The sequence below is a fragment of the Maylandia zebra genome, linkage group LG5 (assembly GCF_041146795.1).
Source record: "Maylandia zebra isolate NMK-2024a linkage group LG5, Mzebra_GT3a, whole genome shotgun sequence".
Taxonomy (NCBI): Eukaryota; Metazoa; Chordata; class Actinopteri; order Cichliformes; family Cichlidae; genus Maylandia; species Maylandia zebra.
In genome coordinates this window covers 32,234,740-32,254,764 of record NC_135171.1, presented here as the reverse complement: position 1 = coordinate 32,254,764, position 20,025 = coordinate 32,234,740, and the positions used below count along the sequence as shown (strand labels likewise).

General features: G+C 37.6%; 1 protein-coding gene and 3 pseudogenes across 3 annotated transcripts; all 4 read right to left on the bottom strand.

Annotated features, from left to right (window-relative positions):
• Positions 1–4,443: 4,443 nt before the first annotated feature.
• Positions 4,444–5,979, bottom strand: LOC101480359 (transcription factor HES-5-like; annotated as a pseudogene). The gene is made up of 2 exons (XR_013098780.1): positions 5,910–5,979; positions 4,444–5,796 (listed from the first exon to the last, which is right to left on the bottom strand). The product of XR_013098780.1 is annotated as a transcription factor HES-5-like (transcript).
• A 3,489-nt stretch (positions 5,980–9,468) lies between these two features.
• Positions 9,469–10,806, bottom strand: LOC105940441 (transcription factor HES-5-like; annotated as a pseudogene). The gene is made up of 2 exons (XR_013098682.1): positions 10,737–10,806; positions 9,469–10,623 (listed from the first exon to the last, which is right to left on the bottom strand). The product of XR_013098682.1 is annotated as a transcription factor HES-5-like (transcript).
• Positions 10,807–13,217: 2,411 nt separating this feature from the next.
• LOC143418658 (uncharacterized) lies at positions 13,218–14,846 on the bottom strand. Its single transcript, XM_076884228.1, is given in 5 exon segments — positions 13,218–14,308; positions 14,310–14,528; positions 14,530–14,679; positions 14,782–14,792; positions 14,795–14,846. Coding segments are annotated over 5 exon segments (489 nt in total). The 3' UTR covers positions 13,218–14,251.
• Positions 14,847–18,100: 3,254 nt separating this feature from the next.
• LOC101487732 (transcription factor HES-5-like) lies at positions 18,101–18,654 on the bottom strand (annotated as a pseudogene).
• Positions 18,655–20,025: the final 1,371 nt, after the last annotated feature.

The following is a 20,025-nucleotide window of genomic DNA, read 5'->3' as shown; positions in this document are numbered from 1 at the left end:
AATACACAGTTTTTGTGCTGGACAAAGTCATCTTGTCCATGTCACATGTGTGTCCTCTGTCTCTGGTTATAGCTGCTCTCAGTTTCCCACACTCAGTATTGAATCATGTGGTCAGTGCACGACAAAAGGACCCTGAAAAGACATTATATAAAGGTTTGGCTGTGCTTTGACTGAAACTGCGTGACGTCACTAACCATCTGGAGGGAAAGTACATGATTGGTTGGCATGACCAGGCCTGATAAAAATCCCAAATTACTGTCAAAACCAAATCAGTTGTTTATAACTAAAACAATCTGCACCTAACTATTACACTTAATGGAGAAATTTTGGATTGCACATAACCAACTAGTGATCGATAGTTAAGGACTCACAGCCTAATTTGGTTCTAAAGTGTGCCAACAATCCACCGCTGAAAGGATGTTAGTGACATATTTTATGTACATTCATTTTGGACGCTTATTAATAAGAATAAATATTTGCATGTTAAGTATCTTAACACCTGTATGTTTAACGTGATCGGTTTTCAGCATTATGCCACCATATTCCATTTCACTCTCTGTCTACCGAGGACAAAGATCAACATTCATTGTCCCCACTGGGGCTCTGTGAGTGAGTCTCTTCTGGTTTCCCACACTGCGTCCTTTCACTGCTTTCACAGGAAGAACAATGGAAGCGTGTCTCCTTACCCATAACATTAAAAGACAATAGTTATCGTTGAAGTTTTGGCCCTCCCATGGCCTGGGGACTGCTCCAAAGTGGTGGCCAATAATTTGTTGATATTTGAAGTTCAAGAAAAAAAAACATTTAAATTTGAATTTTTATATTTAAATGAAGTCCTCTTCCAGTTGTGAATTTCCACTTTTTGATTGAATTATGGATTGACAAATGAACAAAACCTTGTATGATCACAATATTTCTTTATTAAGACACACTCAGTATTAACATTTTATAAAGGCTCCAACGGGAGGTAGATAGAGGTGATGATACATCACAACAGCCTGGTACCGTACTCAAAATGAGTGGAGGATCAGTCATCTTTACAAAAGACACCAACAGTATGATGTGAATCTTCATATCAGACTTTCATAAAACATGCTCGAAAAGGCATTATCTTAAAACAATCACAAAGTGATCCAAATAAGTCAATCCACTGTCTATACAGTGTATTTATCAACTTAAATGCATTTAATTGATACACCAATGATTCTAAAAATGAAAAATAATCTGACATTGTGTCATTCCCATAGGGATTATTTTTTCTAGTTCTTTTTTTTTTACATGAAAAAGCAGAATAACAGGTTATGAAAACATCTGTACATACAGAAGAAAGTTTTCATGTTGACATGATGCTTTCTGTCTTTAGTCAAAAGTTATTGTTTGGGTCAATAACAAACTAAAGATAACAAATGTTAATATAACATCATCAGTACCTGAAGAGTAGGTAATATTAATAATTTCAGATGCAATCAGATTTCATTCATGCAATGTGCATGACAAGATATGTTGTTTCAAAAAACCAAATACTTTGTTTCTTTGATTTCCTCAGGAAAAAAAAAATCTTCCACTAAAAACCAAAAAAAGTAAATTGTTCTGTATGAACAAGAGGAAAAATCTTAAAAATCTCTGAATTACAGAAGAATGCGGCTCTGAATTCTTTGACCAATATGATCATTGAAGTTAGTAAGGCTGACTGAAGACTGTAGGTTTCTACCACGGCCTCCAGAGGGAGCTGGTGAGTGTGTTGTCTTTGGTGATGCTGGTCTGGACTGTGTAGCTCAGAGGAGAGAAGTCAGCCTCACTCAGGGTTTAACAGAGGAAGTGTGCAGCTGCTTGATGTGGTTCAGCAGGTTTCTCTGGGACTGAGTCTTCACCTCCACCTTTGACAGGAAGTTGACCGTCTCTTGGGCACACCTGGAATAGCTCTGTTCAAGAACTCCTGATTCTGTGGTTTGACGCTGCTGCTGCAGTCTTCTCAGGTAGCAAACGGTCATCTCCAGGACGTCTGGCTTCTCCAGTTTGGAGTCTGGGTGCTGTTTGAGGGGCTCAGGACCCAGAAGAGACTTGAGCTGTTCAATACTGCTGTTGATTCTCTCTCTGCAGATCTTCTCCACCAGAGGCTTTCTGAGCTGCAAGAAGAAGAACAAAGTCATTAATAAAACAGTTCTGGTGCATAGTTTTATTGTTATCAAACAAAATCTTTCATGAATAATGAATGACATTCTGATCTGATCTCCAATTTACCTCATGATTCAAAGAGAGATGATCACATCACATGGTCCTGAGAATTAGTCATTACTGGAGAGACTGTAGCTGCCATGGCTGGATCTCTGTGCTGTAGTGGTCTCTGTAGAGAGACTCTGATCACTGCTGCCTTCATCCCTCCTATTTATACTCCCACATCTCCATATGAATGTGTGGGTCTTGGTCTGACTGGAGTTTCTCACAGTTTTGACCAATCACAGAGCTGTCAATTAGAGAAAAGAAATCTTGCCCACCACATTGATACATCCCAGGGGAACGAGTGGAGCACTTTTGGGTGGGTGTGTCAGTGTAAAAGAAAAGCTCTGTGTGAATCTGAGAAAGTGGTGACCCTGTAGAGGATACATCTGCTGCCTGATGCTGAGATCAGTGACTTTGACTCGGCACACGCTTTTCAAATCAAACTGTTTCTCTGATTAAGATACTTCTCATGTCTCACCTGACACCCACTTAGTGTCATTGATTATCCTGAAAGTAACATTTTTGGTTCTCACACAAACTCAATCAGACATCAGATGGTCTCTGTGTTTTTCTATGGAAAAATCATTTAATGTCAGATCTGATCTTTTCCTTCTGACATGAAGTTCAACTCATGTGGCAAAGTTACCAAATTTCTGAAGTGTTGTAGAGAATGTTTAAAGATTAAATAAAAAAATCACTGAGATAGTTCTGCGAGGAAACTACAAAATAATAGCAGTGATAATAACAAAAAATATTGTTTCATTATAACATATAGAATGGATTTATCTTTTTTTTTTCTGATGTCCAGATGTAGCAGGTGTGTTTTTTGCTTTTCAGTTTGTGGTTGGTGTGAGCAGATAGTTGTCCTCACTTTCCCACACTCAGTGCTGAATGATGTGGTCAGTGCACTACAAAGGTCTTTGAAAGGAGCTTTTGTGATGGTCGGTGGTCGTGTCTTCCAACAGAGACAGAGCCTGACGTCAACAACCATCTGGAGGGAAACAACATGATTGGTTGACTCAAAATTTACTCAAATTTCAAAAGCTGAATATTTTTGTTTTCTGTAATAATATACAATCCATGATCCACTATTTCAGTTTACAGTTGGACAAAGTTTGAAAATTGCCCATCATGAAACTTTCATGTTTTCACAAGCTCCAAATCTCATGTTCTGAAATGCAGGAGAAGGTCAAGGCAGCTGTTTCCTGAAGTGTGCCAAATCCCTCTGGACAATAGTCAGAAACCCGTGTGGTGAAGAATGCAAATCAACTTGAACTGTGACCCTCCTTCTCTTTGGTCCTGGAGAAGAAAAAGGCTCCTCAAGATGTAATTTTATCTACATGTACAATATGTATGGATCTGTGTGAATTCTGGTAAATATATGTATTATAGATTAAAACAGCAGGTCACAGTTTGGGGGTAAAAAAAAATCACAAACACTTTAAAGTTATGATCATAAAAATGTTTATAGATATTGTAATCTCATAAATTCGTCCATTAAATTACAACTACATTATTTCTTAAGTGCTACAAAACTTTGGAGATCAGCAAATATTTTCATGTTATTTTATTTCATGGTATGTTAAAAGTAACTAATCCCATACAAATGTGTTGTTGTTTTCCATCATCAGTTTTCATTCCATCATACTACCTTTCGACATGTTTCTCCTCAGGACAGAGGTCAGCATCTGTTGTCCCGCTGGGGCTCTGTGAGTGAGTTTCTTCTGGTTTCCCACACTCTGTCCTTTCACAGTGTCACTGGAACAACAATAGGAGTGTGTCCCCTTACCCATCATGTGAAGAGACAATAGTTATCATGAAAGTTTTAGCCTCCAAGTAACGACTGCTCCAAAAATGGTGACTGCTTAAGGAAAACATGACACACATATCATTACTTATCGGACTATTTCAATCAAGCTATTGCATATACAAAAAGTCCCATATGAGTTATAACTCATCAGATATTTTAATTTGATTTGAATATTATTGTCATTTTAATTTCTGTGACATTTGGATTAGAATAAGGCTCCAGATATGATCATGAAGCCCTCACCTGTCACCCTACTACACCATAGTCCTGGTGTGAGCTTTGCTGTTTTTACAATATATAGTGATATTGGCCCAATAAATGTATAGGATGCCTAGATGAGTGATCCACTATCACTACAAGACATATATGCGTAACATAGAATGAAATGATAACAGAAACACTTTGATGTCCTTTCAGTGGTTGTTTATTAAGATAAACAGAGCGTCAAGTTTATATATGAGAGTAAGATAAATGATGATGCATCACAACAATAACTTGGTAACATCACCAAAACACTGCACTCAAAATGAGTGGGGGACCAATCATCTTTACAAAAGACACAAACATTATGACATGAATCTGCATGTCACATTTTCATAAAATACACTTTGGAATAAGCACAAACTGCACTTTATAACAAAGACAAAGAACAAAGGGATTCTACAACAAATCACATTAAAACAATCACAAAGTGATATGAGTAGATGAACCAAATCCACTGACTTTACAGTGTCAGGTATATAATCCTCTTAAACAAAGGACAAAAATAAATCTGGCTCTGACACAGAACAATGCAGAATAATCACAAAGATTAAAATTAGTTTAGAAGAAACATCTCAGCAACATTTGAGCAATCGTGTGTTATCAACATGATAAAATTCAAGAAGTAATAAACTTCATTTCAACATAAGTCACCACAATGTGATGCACATTTTTACATACACTGCTAGTAAATATCAGCAGTAAATGCAAATTGGAACAAGAATGTCAAATGTTCTTTCTTAACATGAAAGAGGAGCTTGTTTCATTCTTTCCATAGGAAATATTTGTTACATGAACATGTGAATTATGCCTGGTTTTACAAACACCTTCTGTACATACAGAAGAAAAAGTTCCTTAAATCTTTGACCAACGTGGTCTCCAAACATCTCTGTGGTATGACAAGAGGCTTTCTCTCTTGACTTGAAAGATGTTGTTGGTGTCATTTGCTCAGGAAATATCATCTTGCATGAAGAACAAAACAAAGAAAAACCTTCTGTACATACAGAAGAACAAGTCTTTGAATTTTCTTTCCCTGCAATCGTTGACCAATATGATCAGTGTAGATTATTTAGTAGTGATTCCAGTCTGCAGGTTTCCACCACGGCCTCCAGAGGGAGCTGGTGAGTGTGTTGTCTTTGGTGATGCTGGTCTGGACTGTGTAGCTCAGAGGAGAGAAGTCAGCCTCACTCAGGGTTTAACAGAGGAAGTGTGCAGCTGGTTGATGTGGTTCAGCAGGTTTTTCTGGGACTGAGTCTTCACCTCCACCTTTGACAGGAAGTTGACCATCTCTTGGACACACCTGGAATAGCCCTGTTCAAGAACTGATTCTACGGTTTGACGCTGCTGCTGCAGTCTTCTCAAGAAGCAAACAGTCATCTCCAGGATGTCTGCCTTCTCCAGTTTGGAGTTTGGCTGCTGTTTGAGGGGCTCATGACCCAGAAGAGACTTGAGCTGTTCAATATGATTCTCTCTCTGCAGATCTTCTCCACCAGAGGCTTTCTGAGCTGCAAGAAGAAGAACAAAGTCATTAATAAAACAGTTTTGGTGCATATTTTTAGTGTTATCAAACACAATCTTTAAAGAATAATGGATGACATTCTGATAATATCCAATTTACCTTATGATTCAGAGTCACATGATCCTGAGAATTAGTCATTACTGGAGAGACTGTAGCTGCCATGGCTGGATCTCTGTGCTGTAGAGGTCTCTGTAGAGAGACTCTGATCACTGCTGCCTTCATCCCTCCTATTTATACTCCCACATCTCCATATGAATGTGTGGGTCTTGGTCTGACTGGAGTTTCTCACAGTTTTGACCAATCAGAGAGCTGTCCATTAGAGAAAAGAAATCTTGCCTGCCACATGCTCAGTGGTCATATTAGTAGGGGACAATTGATACATTCCAAGGGAACAGATGGAGCACTTTTGGGTGGGTGTGTGTGTCAGCGTAAAAGACTCCGAAAGCTCTGTGTGAATCTGAGAAAGTGGTGACCCTGTAGAGGATACATCTGCTGCCTGATGCTGAGATCAGTGACTTTGACTCGGCACACGCTTTTCAAATCAAACTGTTTCTCTGATTAAGATACTTCTCATGTCTCACCTGACACCCACTTAGTGTCATTGATTATCCTGAAAGTAACATTTTTGGTTCTCACACAAACTCAATCAGACATCAGATGGTCTGTGTGTTTTTCTATGGAAAAATCATTTAATGTCAGATCTGATCTTTTCCTTCTGACATGAAGTTCAACTCATGTGGCAAAGTGACCAAATTCATTTCCCAAGTGATGAAGGACACTAGAAAACAATATCATTCATAATAATGAACAGTACTGTTTCATTATAACATATAGTATGGATTTTTCTCATTTTTTCTGATATCCAGATGTAGCAGGTGTGTTTTTTGCTTTTCAGTTTGTGGTTGGTGTGAGCAGATACCTGCTCTCACTTTCCCACACTCAGTGCTGAATGATGTGGTCAGTGCACTACAAAGGTCTTTGAAAGGAGCTTTTGTGATGGTCGGTGGTCGTGTGCTCCAACAGAGACAGAGCCTGACGTCAACAACCATCTGGAGGGAAACAACATGATTGGTTTCCTCCAGATATGCTAAAATTTGAATATATAATGCAAATACATTTAGATTCTCTGATAATACAAAACTTGGTTTTCTGTTTTTCAGTTTGCAGTTTGGTTAAATTCACTTAATTCCAATTTTATCACAAACACCTGCTGCAGATTATAAATGAGGCGGTCGACACAGCTGTTTCCTGAAGTGTGCCAAATTCCTCTGGACAATAGTCCGGCACTCGTGCATGGTTAGGATGCAAATCAACTTGTACTGTGACCATCTCTGTCTGAGGTTTCCCACCCTTACTTCGTTAAAGTTTTTCCCACTGGGTCTCTGAGAGTGAGTCTTGTCTATTTTCCCTCTATTTTCTATCTTTTTACTGCTTTTTCTGGTGGATCAATACAGTTTTGTCTGAATGCTTCATTTAAAAGTTTTCAAATTCCAGCAGATCAAACTGGCCACATTTTCCCACCTAAATAACTACACAAAGGAAACTTCCTTGTGGAGTTTAACTTAACTTATGACCCATTGCAAACAAAAAAAAGTGACAACTCAGTCTGTCATAAATGTTTTTAATCAGGAATATTCTCATTGTTCCACCAGACGTGTTAAACCATAGGCTACACAGTAAATCAAAACACTCATTCAAGATGTGTATGGTGAAAACTATATGGAAACTGAGATCATATACAAAGTTTGTATCATTTCAAAAACGTGCAATATTGCATTTAACAATCAAATTGGTTAAAAGGAAAATGCTAATATTTTTTTATGAAGTCATCCTATCCAGCTGTAACAGATGTACCATCTGTCTTGTGGATTGTAGTTGGTGTGAGCAGACAGTTGCTCCACATTCCCACACTCAGTGTTGAATGAGGTGGTAAGTGCACCACAAAGGTCTTTGAAAACAGCTTTTGTCATGGTTTGTGGTTGTGTGCTCAGACAGAGACAGAGTCTGATGTCACCAACCTTTCTGGAGGGAAACAACATGATTGGTGTTTTCAACCATGTGATAAAATCCCAAACTAAAGTCAAAACCACATCAGCTGTTTCTCATAATAATATGCACTTGCCTATTCAAGTTATATTTGTTGAAAATGTTACGTTTTTACACAAATTTATCTTGGTGTTAATGGTACAGAAACTGAATAAATGTTATTTAAAGTATGTGTGTGTGTGTGTGCGTGTGTGTGTGTGTGTGTGTGTGTGTGTGTGTGTGTGTGTGTGTGCTGGGTGTTTATATATGTATATATATATATATTATACATATATAAACACCCAGCACGCCCCTGCGGGCGGTTTTTCCTTCAAGCTCGAGTCCTCTATCAGAGGCCTGGGAACTTAAGGGTCCTGCGCAGTATCTTAGCTGTTCCCAGGACTGCGCTCTTCTGGACAGAGATCTCCGATGTTGTTCCCGGGATCTGCTGGAGCCACTCGCCTAGCTTGGGAGTCACCGCACCTAGTGCTCCGATTACCACGGGGACCACTGTTACCTTCACAACCGCATCCTCTCGAGCTCTTCGCTGAGCCCTTGATATAGGATAGGATATATATATATATATATATATATATATATATATATATAGATATATAGATAGATAGATAGATAGATAGATAGATAGATAGATAGATAGATAGATAGAAACTATATACATCTCTTTAAAAATATTAATATAAATAACAATAGGAAAATATACTAGCTACCTACAGATATTAGAATACAAATTAAGAAATAAGCTCTGGTTTTTGGGGGTGGGGCTGCAAAATATTGGTAGAAAATGATGTGCAAAGTCATCAAGCTGTTAAACATTACAGTTTCAGAAACAGGGCTGAGAGACTTAGAATCTGTTTCTGATGTGTGCTAAATAGACAACAGTTCACAAATGCTGAAATGGTTTAGATTACTATTTTTTTTTTAATTTACTTTGGGAACACAGAGATCAGTATTTTCATTTCATTTTTTGTGTGTATGTGTTTGTGCCTTTTAAATATTTTAACTTGCATCCACCCTCACTCACCGAGATTTAAAAAACGTGCAGTCTTATAACACTATAGTTCTAAGACCTTTGCAGTGTTGTTCTATTGGTGTTGTCATGTACTATGACTAGCTATTCAGTATTTTAAACCTGTCTGTTATGTATGATCAGGTTCCACTTTTTATTCAACCATATCACCTTTCCTGCTTTGTCTCCTCAGAAAAAAGGTTGGCATGTATTGCCCCCCTGAGACACAGTGAGTAAGTTTTCTCTGAGTTCCCACACTCTGTCTTTTCACTGCAAGTTTTATCTTCTGGAACTGAGAACTGCTCCAAAGTGGTCACTTGATAATTTACCTTGATCACATACACAGAGCTCCTGCGAGACATGTATTATATAACTTTGATATTTTGAAAGCTCTAAATAATTTACAATTGTAATACATTAATAAGAACTTCTTCAAATATCATACTTTATACTACTGTATAACATTACCATATTACAATATTATATTACAATATTATGCTATATAAAATACTGTATGGGATTTTTAAAGGAATGATGCATACTCACTGCAAAATAAATAAATATATATATATATATATACACATAATGACACAGGAACAGAAAAAATATTTTGATTTCAATGTTTATTAAGTTAAACTCAGTATTATCTGTTTTATATATAAAAGCTCCTATTGGAGGACGATAGAGGTGATGATACATCACAAGAACAGCTTTATCAGCAGGACACTGAACCCAAAATGAGTTTAGGATCAGTCGTCTTTACAAAAGACTTAAACATTATAACACAAATCTTCATATAATGTGCTCCAAAATGAGCATAAACCACACTTTATAACAAGCGTGAAGAAAATAACGCTAAAGCGCATCATATCACAATGATCACAATTTGACATTATTACTTAATACAAAGTAAAGTCGATATACATACATATATATATATAAAGTTCACATGCTTTACAGTCTAGACATGCTTCTATACCCTCTTATACAAAAGGATAAAAATAATTTCACAAGTCCATCCTGAGTAATTAAAACATATATACTTAAATACAATGCATTTAGTTTAAAATAAAACCTTCTGTAAACACAGAAGAAAAAGACTGACCAACATGGTCTTTAAGCTTGTCTATTGCATGACAAAATGTTTTCTCTCTCTATTACAAAGATGGTTGGTGTCATTTCCGCAGGAAATATCATCTGTGACCAAGAACAAATACACACAAAGTAAAACCTTCTGTACATACAGAAGAACAAGTCTTTTTTTAAAAAAAGAAAGAAGAATCCTGTAATTTCTGACCAATACGATCATTGCACTTAATGAGTTTGACTCCAGTCTGCAGGTTTCTACCACGGCCTCCAGAGGGAGCTGGTGAGTGTGTTGTCTTTGGTGATGCTGGTCTGGACTGTGTAGCTCGGAGGAGAGAAGTCAGCCTCACTCGGGGTTTAACAGAGGAAGTGTGCAGCTGCTTGATGTGGTTCAGCAGGTTTCTCTGGGACTGAGTCTTCAGGTCCACCTTTGGCAGGAAGTTGACCATCTCTTGGGCACACCTGGAATAGCTCTTATCAACAGCTGCTGAGTCCACTGGATGACACTATTGCTGCAGTCTTCTCAGGTAGCAAACGGTCATCTCGAGGATGTCTGGCTTCTCCAGTTTGGAGTCTGGCTGCTGTTTGAGGAACTCAGGACCCAGGAGAGACTTGAGCTGTTCAGTACTGCTGTTGATTCACTCTGTGGATCTTCTCCACCAGAGGCTTTCTGAGCTACAAGAAGAAGAACAAAGTCATTAATAAAATAATTCAGATGAACAGGTTTAGCTTTATCAAACACAATCTTTAAAGAATAATGGATGACATTCTGATAATATCCAATTTACCTTATGATTCAGAGTCACATGATCCTGAGAATTAGTCATTACTGGAGAGACTGTAGCTGCCATGGCTGGATCTCTGTGCTGTAGAGGTCTCTGTAGAGAGACTCTGATCACTGCTGCCTTCATCCCTCCTATTTATACTCCCACATCTCCATATGAATGTGTGGGTCTTGGTCTGACTGGAGCTTCTCACGGTGTTGACCAATCAGAGTGCCTGACATAAGAGAAAAGAAATCTTGCCTGCCAGATGCTCTGTGGTCATATTAGTAGGGCACAATTGTTACATCCCAGGGGAACAGGTGGTGGACTGAAGTGGAGATGGAATAAAAGACTGAGAAAGCTCTGTGTGGATCTGGGAAAGTGGTGACCCTGTAGAGACTATTGATCTGATGCCTGGTGCCAGTGACTTTGACTGGGCACACGCTTATCAACCAGTTACAGCTGTACAAGTGCATATACAGACCATGTATCAGTGAAAAATTCAATTTCACTCCTACTGTTTCTCTGCTTCTGATGTCTTCACTCTTCTCACATTTGCTGTGAGCTAAACTGTGCTCGGGACACTGTGTCCTCAGTCAGAAATTGCATGTTCTTTGTACTAAGAAGCTGATCCAACTGATGAAGACTTTTCCATTATCAACTACAACTCTACCAGGAAAGGTCTGGATAAGTATGCAGTTTTTCTCTGACTCAGGTGTCAGATATCCATATCTAGTAAGTGTGTCCCCTGTCTTGTGGTCTGTAGTTAGTGTGAGCAGGAAGATTTCTCACTTTCCCACACTCAGTATTGAATGATGTGGTCGGTGCGCTACAAAGGTCTTTGAAAGGAGCTTTTGTGATGGTTGCTCGCCGTGTTTCTAACGGAGACAGAGGCCGACGTCACCAACCATCTGGAGGGAAACAACATGATTGGTTGCCTCAAATATTTAATTACATTTGAAAATATACTCTACAGTAACTGAAGTTATTTTCAACAAAATCACAGAATCTTAGTTCCACTTTTTAACTTTTGAGTGATATTATTTTTTAACATCTAGTGAACTCGACGGTCAGACTTTGCATGAAAAGGGTTTTTCCGGCAGCTGTTTCCCGAAGTGTGCCAATCCCCTCTGGACAATAGGCGCATGCTGGTGCGGTTTAGGATGCAAATTATCTCGAAGTGTGACTCTTTGCCTCAGAGGTTTCCCACAATCTCTCCATTCATCAAAGTTTGCCGTTTCATCTAAGAAGCTGGCACACATAGTCATCTTACTTTAATGAATTTCTTTTCCATTCTTTTTTTAGATATAGATAATAGATATAGATATGTAATGTTGCACTCTCAAAGCGCAATAACACATTTTTGGAATGCTTTTCACAGCAAAATCTTTTTTATTTTTATAGCTGTACAGAAAATTATTACAAATGTTCACTCATTTTAACGTTTTAGTTTTCATAGCCTTCATTTTAAACCTTTTAGTTCGTATATCTATAGGTTAGGATTATGTTTAACCCATCTAATAATTCCTCATCATCACCATTTGCTATATTATTACAGTACTGATCACTCACTGTAAATTCTTTCAAGTAACCATCAAATTTAAAAGATATCACACAGGTAGTTTTTGAATTCTAACATGTCAACCTGAGCACACTGGCCAGCTTTATTTTTAATTAGTTTTAAGTTTGTTTCTTTAAATCTCCTTTATTTCCGCTTGGTTGAGTTTCAGTTACTTTACAGAGCCGAGTTGCTTGTTTCGCTTCAGTTTTAATTACCATGCTAACCATGTCAGTCAGACACTAAAAGATAATGTCCCTAGTTGTGACAATACCTGCTAGCTCTTCATTAAGCCATATAGAAGTTACGCTGAAAATGTTCATGGATGATATAAAATTATTCCACTGTTTGGAATCGCAGAGTGATGACAAAACATTATATCAAATCAGTACAAGACATGAATTCACACTTAAGGAGTCAGCAGTACATTAAACTTCCCGTTTAAACAATAAATGCACGTAGCTGATTAGTTTTTTCTTTTATTTCAACGTGTCTATATTTGTAGGTACATGTGTTGTAGATATAACTTGGTTATATCTACAACAGTTTACTCATATATGGAAGTTAAGATAATCACAGAGTCAAGATTAGATTAATAATCAGTTAAACTAAGACTTTAAAACAGTTGAGCTATCCATTGCTTTTCCACAGTAACAGATTAACAACCAAAACTTTTTGGTGATCCTCTAACAGATAAATGTTGAGTAATAAGAGGGATTATAAATGCATATTCTATCTCTTCAGGGCAAAGGTCTAGAGTCCCACTGGAGCTCGTCAGTGAGTTTCCCTGGTTTCCCACTCTGTCCTTTCACTGCTTTGACTGTAACAACAATAGCAGTGTCCCTCATTATACATCGCATTAAATACATTGTGTGACATCACTAATGGGTAAACTGTTAACGCTTCTTGATTGATAACACCCACAACTGACAGCTGCATCATTTTAAATGTTTTTCCAATGGGTTTGGTGGCTTTATCTATTCAGGTATGAACTGAAACTGTTCATCAAACAACCTTGCTAAATGGCTTCAAAGCTTTATGGTAATTATAGATAATGATGTCATTTGTAAGGAAGTCATTTGTATATAGTAAAACTACAGACTCATGTGAGAACGCAAAATTGTCAGCTGGCAGTGTTTGTTTATTTAACAAGGCACACGGCGCCACATGAAGTATAACAGCTACAAGAGGAGGTGATGAGACATCACATCTGTAGCTCATGTCTGCGAGTTACACTGTACTCAGGGAGTGTGAAGGAACAGCTGTCTTTATGAACCAAAAACAGTGCACAGTACAGGGTTCTTTAACATTATTTAGCAAATGGACAAAAGGTTTTAATGAACAAAACAAATAGAGTAAGTCTGACCTTTAAACAGATCAAATGATATTAAACCTTATTAATGGTTAGCAATCACATTGTCACTAAAAACAGTGATATTGTTACACAAAAAAGCTTTTACAGTTAAAGGATAAATGTACTAATCCTAAAACGGATCATTTTTCTATAATCACACAAAATAATATTTTTTTTAAAAAACTTTTTAAAAAGCATTAATATAAAGGTGATTTGTTGGATCTTACAACAAATCTGTTTGAGTAAACGCAGTTTCAGTATCAGAATTTGTCCATAAAAAAGGACACTCGAGGTTTTGAGCAAAGTGATCAAAAAATAATGTTACTATAACATTATCAGATTTTTAAGTACAATATAGTACAATATAAAAGTAATAATTGCCAATGCAATCAGACTTCACTCATGCAACATGCATGACATTTCTTTTTCTTCTTAACCAGAAAGATATTATTGCTTGCATTTCTTCAGGAAATATCTTTTTAAAAATACAAAACACACACAGTGTGTGGAGATATTAACACTTCTGTTAATCCAGAATAACAAGGTATTCAAATTTCAGGAATTCAGTCCAGTAATCTTTGACCAGTATGGTCAACTCATGAAGTTGCAACTCCAGTCTGTAGGAGTCTACCATGACCTCCAGAGGGCAGTGTTGACCCAGCTCATGTCCTTAGTCCTCCTTAGTGGAGGTAGTGAGGATTGTGCAGCTCAGAGGAGAGAAGTCAGCCTCTCTCCTTTAAAGAACATCTGTCTGCAAGGTGTTTGTATAGTTCAGCTAATTTTTCTGGGACTGAATCTTCAAGTCCTCCTGCAACAGGAGGTACAGATGGACACATCCGAAGTAGCTCTAATCAATAGCTGCTGAGTCCACAACTTGGTGCTTCTGCTGAAGTCTTCTCAAGTTCAAGCCATAATGTCGTCTCTAGGATGTCTGCTTTCTCCAGTTTGGAGTCTGGCTGCTGTTTAATGATCTCTGGATCCAGGAGAGACACGAGTTGCTCAGGTCACCGGTCGATCTGCTATCTGCATTATTTCTCCACCAGAGGCTTTCTGATCTGCAAGAAGAACAAAATCATTAAGAAATTAGTTCATGTGCATAGGTCTATCATTATGAAGCAGTAATTCATAAATTGGCATTCTGAGAGTCTCCAATTTACCTTGTGATTCTTGAGATCTGATCCTGAGAATATCAAATCATTGCTGGAGTGACTGTAGGTGCCATGGGCCTCTGCAGCATGGCAAGGGTCTCTGTAGAGAGACTGATCTCTGGTGGCTTCATCCCACATATTTATAGTCCTGCATTTCCATATGAATGTGTGGGTCTCGGTCTTACTCAAATTTCTCACAGTCTTGACCAGTCAGAGTGCCTGACATAAGAGAAAGGAAATGCCAGCTGCTCAGTAGTTGGGAACAATAGTTACATCTCAAGAGAACAGGTGGTGGGCTGACGCAGAGATGGCGTAAGAGAGTCAGAAAGCTCTGTGTGAATCTGGGAAAGTGGTTGTTAAAGAAAGTAGATCTGCTGCCTGATGCTGAGATCAATTGACCACTACATGCAAATACAGCCTACAAACCCATAGTATATATCTGTCAGTGATTCTGTTTGTTATGGGTATTGTTCAGGAAATTAATACGGATAAAGCACTAACTCAATGCTCTGTGGGTGCAAAAGTAGAACTTAAAATTTTCATAGCTTGTTTAAAACCTTTTTGAAGCTATTTAGAAAAAAGGCATGTCCAGATGGGGCAGGTGTGACCTCTGTCTTGTGGTTTGTAGATGGTGTAAGCAGAAAGTTTCTCCCAGGTTCCCACACTTAGTATTGAGGGATGTGGTCAGTGCACTACAAAAGACTTTCAAAGGAGCTTTTGTGATCCTTGGTGGTCGTGTGCTCCAACAGAGACAGAGCCAGACGTCACCAACCATCTGGAGGGAAATGATCTGATTGCTTCTGTCTATGAGCTGGATCATTATTTTTTTTGTCATTTCTTAAAATGTAGAAAAGTGAACATCATCATCTCTTCAAGCCTTAACATTTTGCAAATGAGGGTGAGGGATTGAGACAGCTACTTCTGAAGTGCGCCAAATCCCACTGGACAATAGTCTATGTTGGTTTCGAACTCAATTTAAACAAAGTTTTCACACATTCTGCCTACTGAAAGAATAAAACTGAAAAAAGATTATCTTTGGGAAATTTATCAGTAGCAAATATAGTGTCCGTTAAGAAATCCGGTTTCTTCCAAAAGAAATCCACAATACCACTGTACACTCAGGTGCGTTACCAGTTCTTGAAGTACAGTGTTTACTAAAGGATTCATGCAACATCAATGAAATATCAACATCAACATACACTGAGATTAACAATAAATACATTGCTTTACAAATTTATTAGACCACCTCTCATAAAAAACAAGAAAACACAAGTATTTTAGAAATCCATCAAAACTAAAAATTTAATTATTTATTGTTCTAACAGTAACAAATCCACCAATTGCCTTTTTACACCCAAATTTCAGTCATCACACTTCTCCGAGACAGCACGTTTATTCTCACTCCAACACGCAACATACCGTGTTGGTATGTTACGTCTCATAAGGATGCGGAAGGGTACCTTTCGCGTAGCTATGAGACACCTCAGGATGTGACAAATCTTCAGTATGTTACACGTTGGCAATGAGAATACACCGTCTAAGAAGTCAGAAAATAATCAAGCACAACATTCAACCACTAAACTTTTTTTTGTTCAATAATGCAAGTAAGTGAAAAATAATGTTGTGCTTTACTGTTTTTTCAGCTTTGTTTTCAACAGTAAATTTATAATTTAAAGGATAACAAAAAAAATACATTTTAGTATTAAAATTTTTCAAATAAAACACTTCTGCATAATAATGGGTTAACCATTAACAAAGCAAGAAAAAATATTTTGGTAATTGACAATGCTGTTCATTAAGGGCAGCTGTACCATAAACCTTGGTGGTGGTCTAATAAATCTATTAAGAACTGTATATTTACTCTTTAGAATCATCTTCTGATATTTACAGTAAACTAATCTCCTTTGGTATTTGGTACTGGTATTTTATGGAGTTTCAGCATCATACTGTAGTTGTCTGTAAAACCTGCACCTTTTTGTCCTGTTTATAACGATACATAACACTGAAATCTTTATCTTTATTATGTACCCGGACACCACTCTGTTATACATGGTTCATTTTTTCATAGCTTTATAACTTGGTTGATATTAGCCAATAATATATATATAATTAAAAGAGTTCTAACTTGAAAGAGTAGGCTTTCGAGTATACCCTCTTAACCTTAGGGTTAGGTCAGCATTTGTTGGGGGTCTGTGAGCAAGGCTCCTCTTTTTTCCCACACTCTGTCGTTTTGGTGCTTTCACAAGAAGAAAAATAGAAGTGTGTCTCATAACCAACACATCAGGAGACACTAGTTATCTTTAAAGTTTTACCATTTTTCCACCTGGGAAGGAGAACGGCACCAAAGTGATGAATCACTCATTAGTTTTTGCACTTAAGTAGAGACATTATGAAATCACTTACATTTGGCGTAAATCACTTACCTTCATTTATAAACTGCAACACAGATAAAAGATTTTGTCAGATTAAAGATTTTTTCAGATTAATTTGAAAGTGTCCTTTTCCTTGATTTGATCTTAAATAACTGTGCAGGTGATTGCCTAATTTGTTATTGCATTTTTGAGAAAACTTGGAGCAAAACTCTTTATTTCAGCATAGATGTTCTTTAGGTTTGTATGGACAACTCATGACATGTTGTCCATACAAAAGAAGAACACAAAAAAATACGGGATGATTTGTAAAATAAAAATAACATGTCACACAAAATCATTTGATTTCAATTATACATTTTTTAGCATAAACTCAGGCTGCGGTTGAAAACAGATAATGGCGATGATGCATCGCAGCTGTAACTTGGTAACATCAGCAGGACATGAAGAGTGAAAGATCAACTGTCTTTACAAAAGACAAAAACATTGTGACATAAATCCTCATATCAGTGTCAGAACAATAAGCAATAGTTTCAACACATATCACCACAATGTAATGTACAGTGTTACTTTAAATACTAGTGAGCAGTAGCTGGATATGCTTGTTTGGTCAGCTTATGATTTGATTGGAACACCAAGAATGTCAAACGTTCTTTCTTAAAACAAAAGATATGTTTGATTTAATTACTTCCATGGGAAATATGTTTGACAAGGAAGTGTGAAGTACACTTAGTTTAAAATTTAAACGTCAAACTCCCCAAAAAAGAATTTATTTTTCAAATATTTAACCAACCAGCTGACCAAGCCTTGGTCCTTCAGCTTATCTGTGTTTTCTCTCTTTACTTGAAAGATAGCAATATCACTGTTTCTTCAGGAAATGTTAAGTCATTGAAATTTCATAGAATTCAGTCAATATCATCAGTATAGCTGATCTAGTAGTGACTCCAGTCTGTGAGCTTCTACCATGGCCAGCAGAGGGAGCTGTAGACTGGACTCTTGTCTTTGGCTGTGACAATCAGAGGAGAGAAGTCCGCCTCACTCAGGTTTCCTTCAGAGGAAATGTGCAGCTGGTTGATGTGGTTCAGACTGAGTCTTCACCTCCTGTTTTAACAGAACATGCACCAGCTCTTGAATACATCTTGAGTAGCCCTTAACAGCTGCTGAGTCCACAGGTTGACACTTCTGCTGCAGTCTTTGCAGGAAGCCAGGATGTCTGCCTTCTCCAGTTTTGAGTCTGGCTGCTGTTTGAGGAGCTCAGAACCCAGGAGAGACTTGAGTTGTTCAATACTGCTGTTGATTCTCTTTCTGTGGATCTTCTCCACCAGAGGCTTTCTGAGCTGCAAGAAGAAGAACAAAGTCATTAATAAAACAGTTCTGGTGCATAGGTTTAGTGTTATTAAACATCATCTTTAATGAATAATGAATGACATTCTGATAATATCCAATTTACCTTATGATTCAGAGTCACATGGTCCTGAGAATTAGTCATTACTGGAGAGACTGTAGCTGCCATGGCTGGATCTCTGTGCTGTAGAGGTCTCTGTAGAGAGACTCTGATCTCTGCTGCCTTCATCCCTCCTATTTATACTCACACATCACCATATGAATGTGTGGGCCTTGGTCTGACTGGAGTTTCCCACAGTCTTGACCAAGTAGAGTGCCGGACATAAGAGGAAAGAAATCTGGTCTCCCACATGTGCGCTGGTCATATTAGTAGGGGACAATAGTTTGATTTCAGGTGACCGGTGGTGGACTGAAGTGGAGATGGAGTAAAAGACTCAGAGAGCTGTGTGCAGATAATAGAAAACTGTGACCTTGTAGAGAATACTAATACACTGCCTTGATGCTGAGATCAATGACTTTGACTGGGCACACACTCATCATCTTGATACACTTTCTGTATGAATTTGTGAGCAGGAAGTTGCTGTCAGATTCCCACAGTATTGAATGATAGAATAGAATTAGAATAGAATTCAACTTTATTGTCATTGCACATGCACAGGTACAGGGCAACGAAATGCAGTTTGCATCCATCCAGAAGTGCTTTAGTGATATAGATATATTACAATATATATTAGCAATAATATAGATATGTGAGTATATTACAGAAATGGGTCTATTATGGTATGTTATAATGTACACGGTATGAAGTATGTTGTGAATATTCTATAACTATAAGTATGTACAGGCTGTAGTGAGTACAAGCTATGTACAGGATATGAACAGGATATAAATATGAAAAACTATACAGAATATGAAATAAATAACTTTACAGAAATCTGAGATATACAGCTATACAGAAATGGGAACTATGCAAGTTGTAAACAGTTGTAGGGTTAAATGATGATGTCAGTGCACTACAAAGGTCTTTAAATGGTTACTGAGCTCTAACAGAGGCAGAAATTGACATCACCACCATTCTGGGATCCATCGTTTCAGTTTACATTTTGCAACTGGGTGAAGTTAGAACATCTAATTATCATGAAACCTTTATGCTGTCGGATGCTGATGAACGTCATATGTTTTCATGAAGGGGGAGGTTGAGGCAGCTGTTTTTGAAAGTGTGCCAAATCCCCCAGGAAAATAGTCAGGCACCGGAGTGGTTAAGGATGCAAATCAACTTGAATTTTGTCCTTAGAGCTTTCTATGCTCACTACATTGAGTTTAGCATGTTACATTGTTACATAACTGACATATTATGACTCAACTCATCTTAAATTTGCAAGTAAATATTTTTCTTGTTTAGCAGCGTTGATTTACACCAGATTTTCTACCAAGCTCACTGATTTGACAAATATAGCTTTCCTTAAGTGTGATCATATTCATTTTAATCTTTCTATTAAGGTCAAAGGTCTCGTGTATTGTCCCTCTGGGGATCTGACCG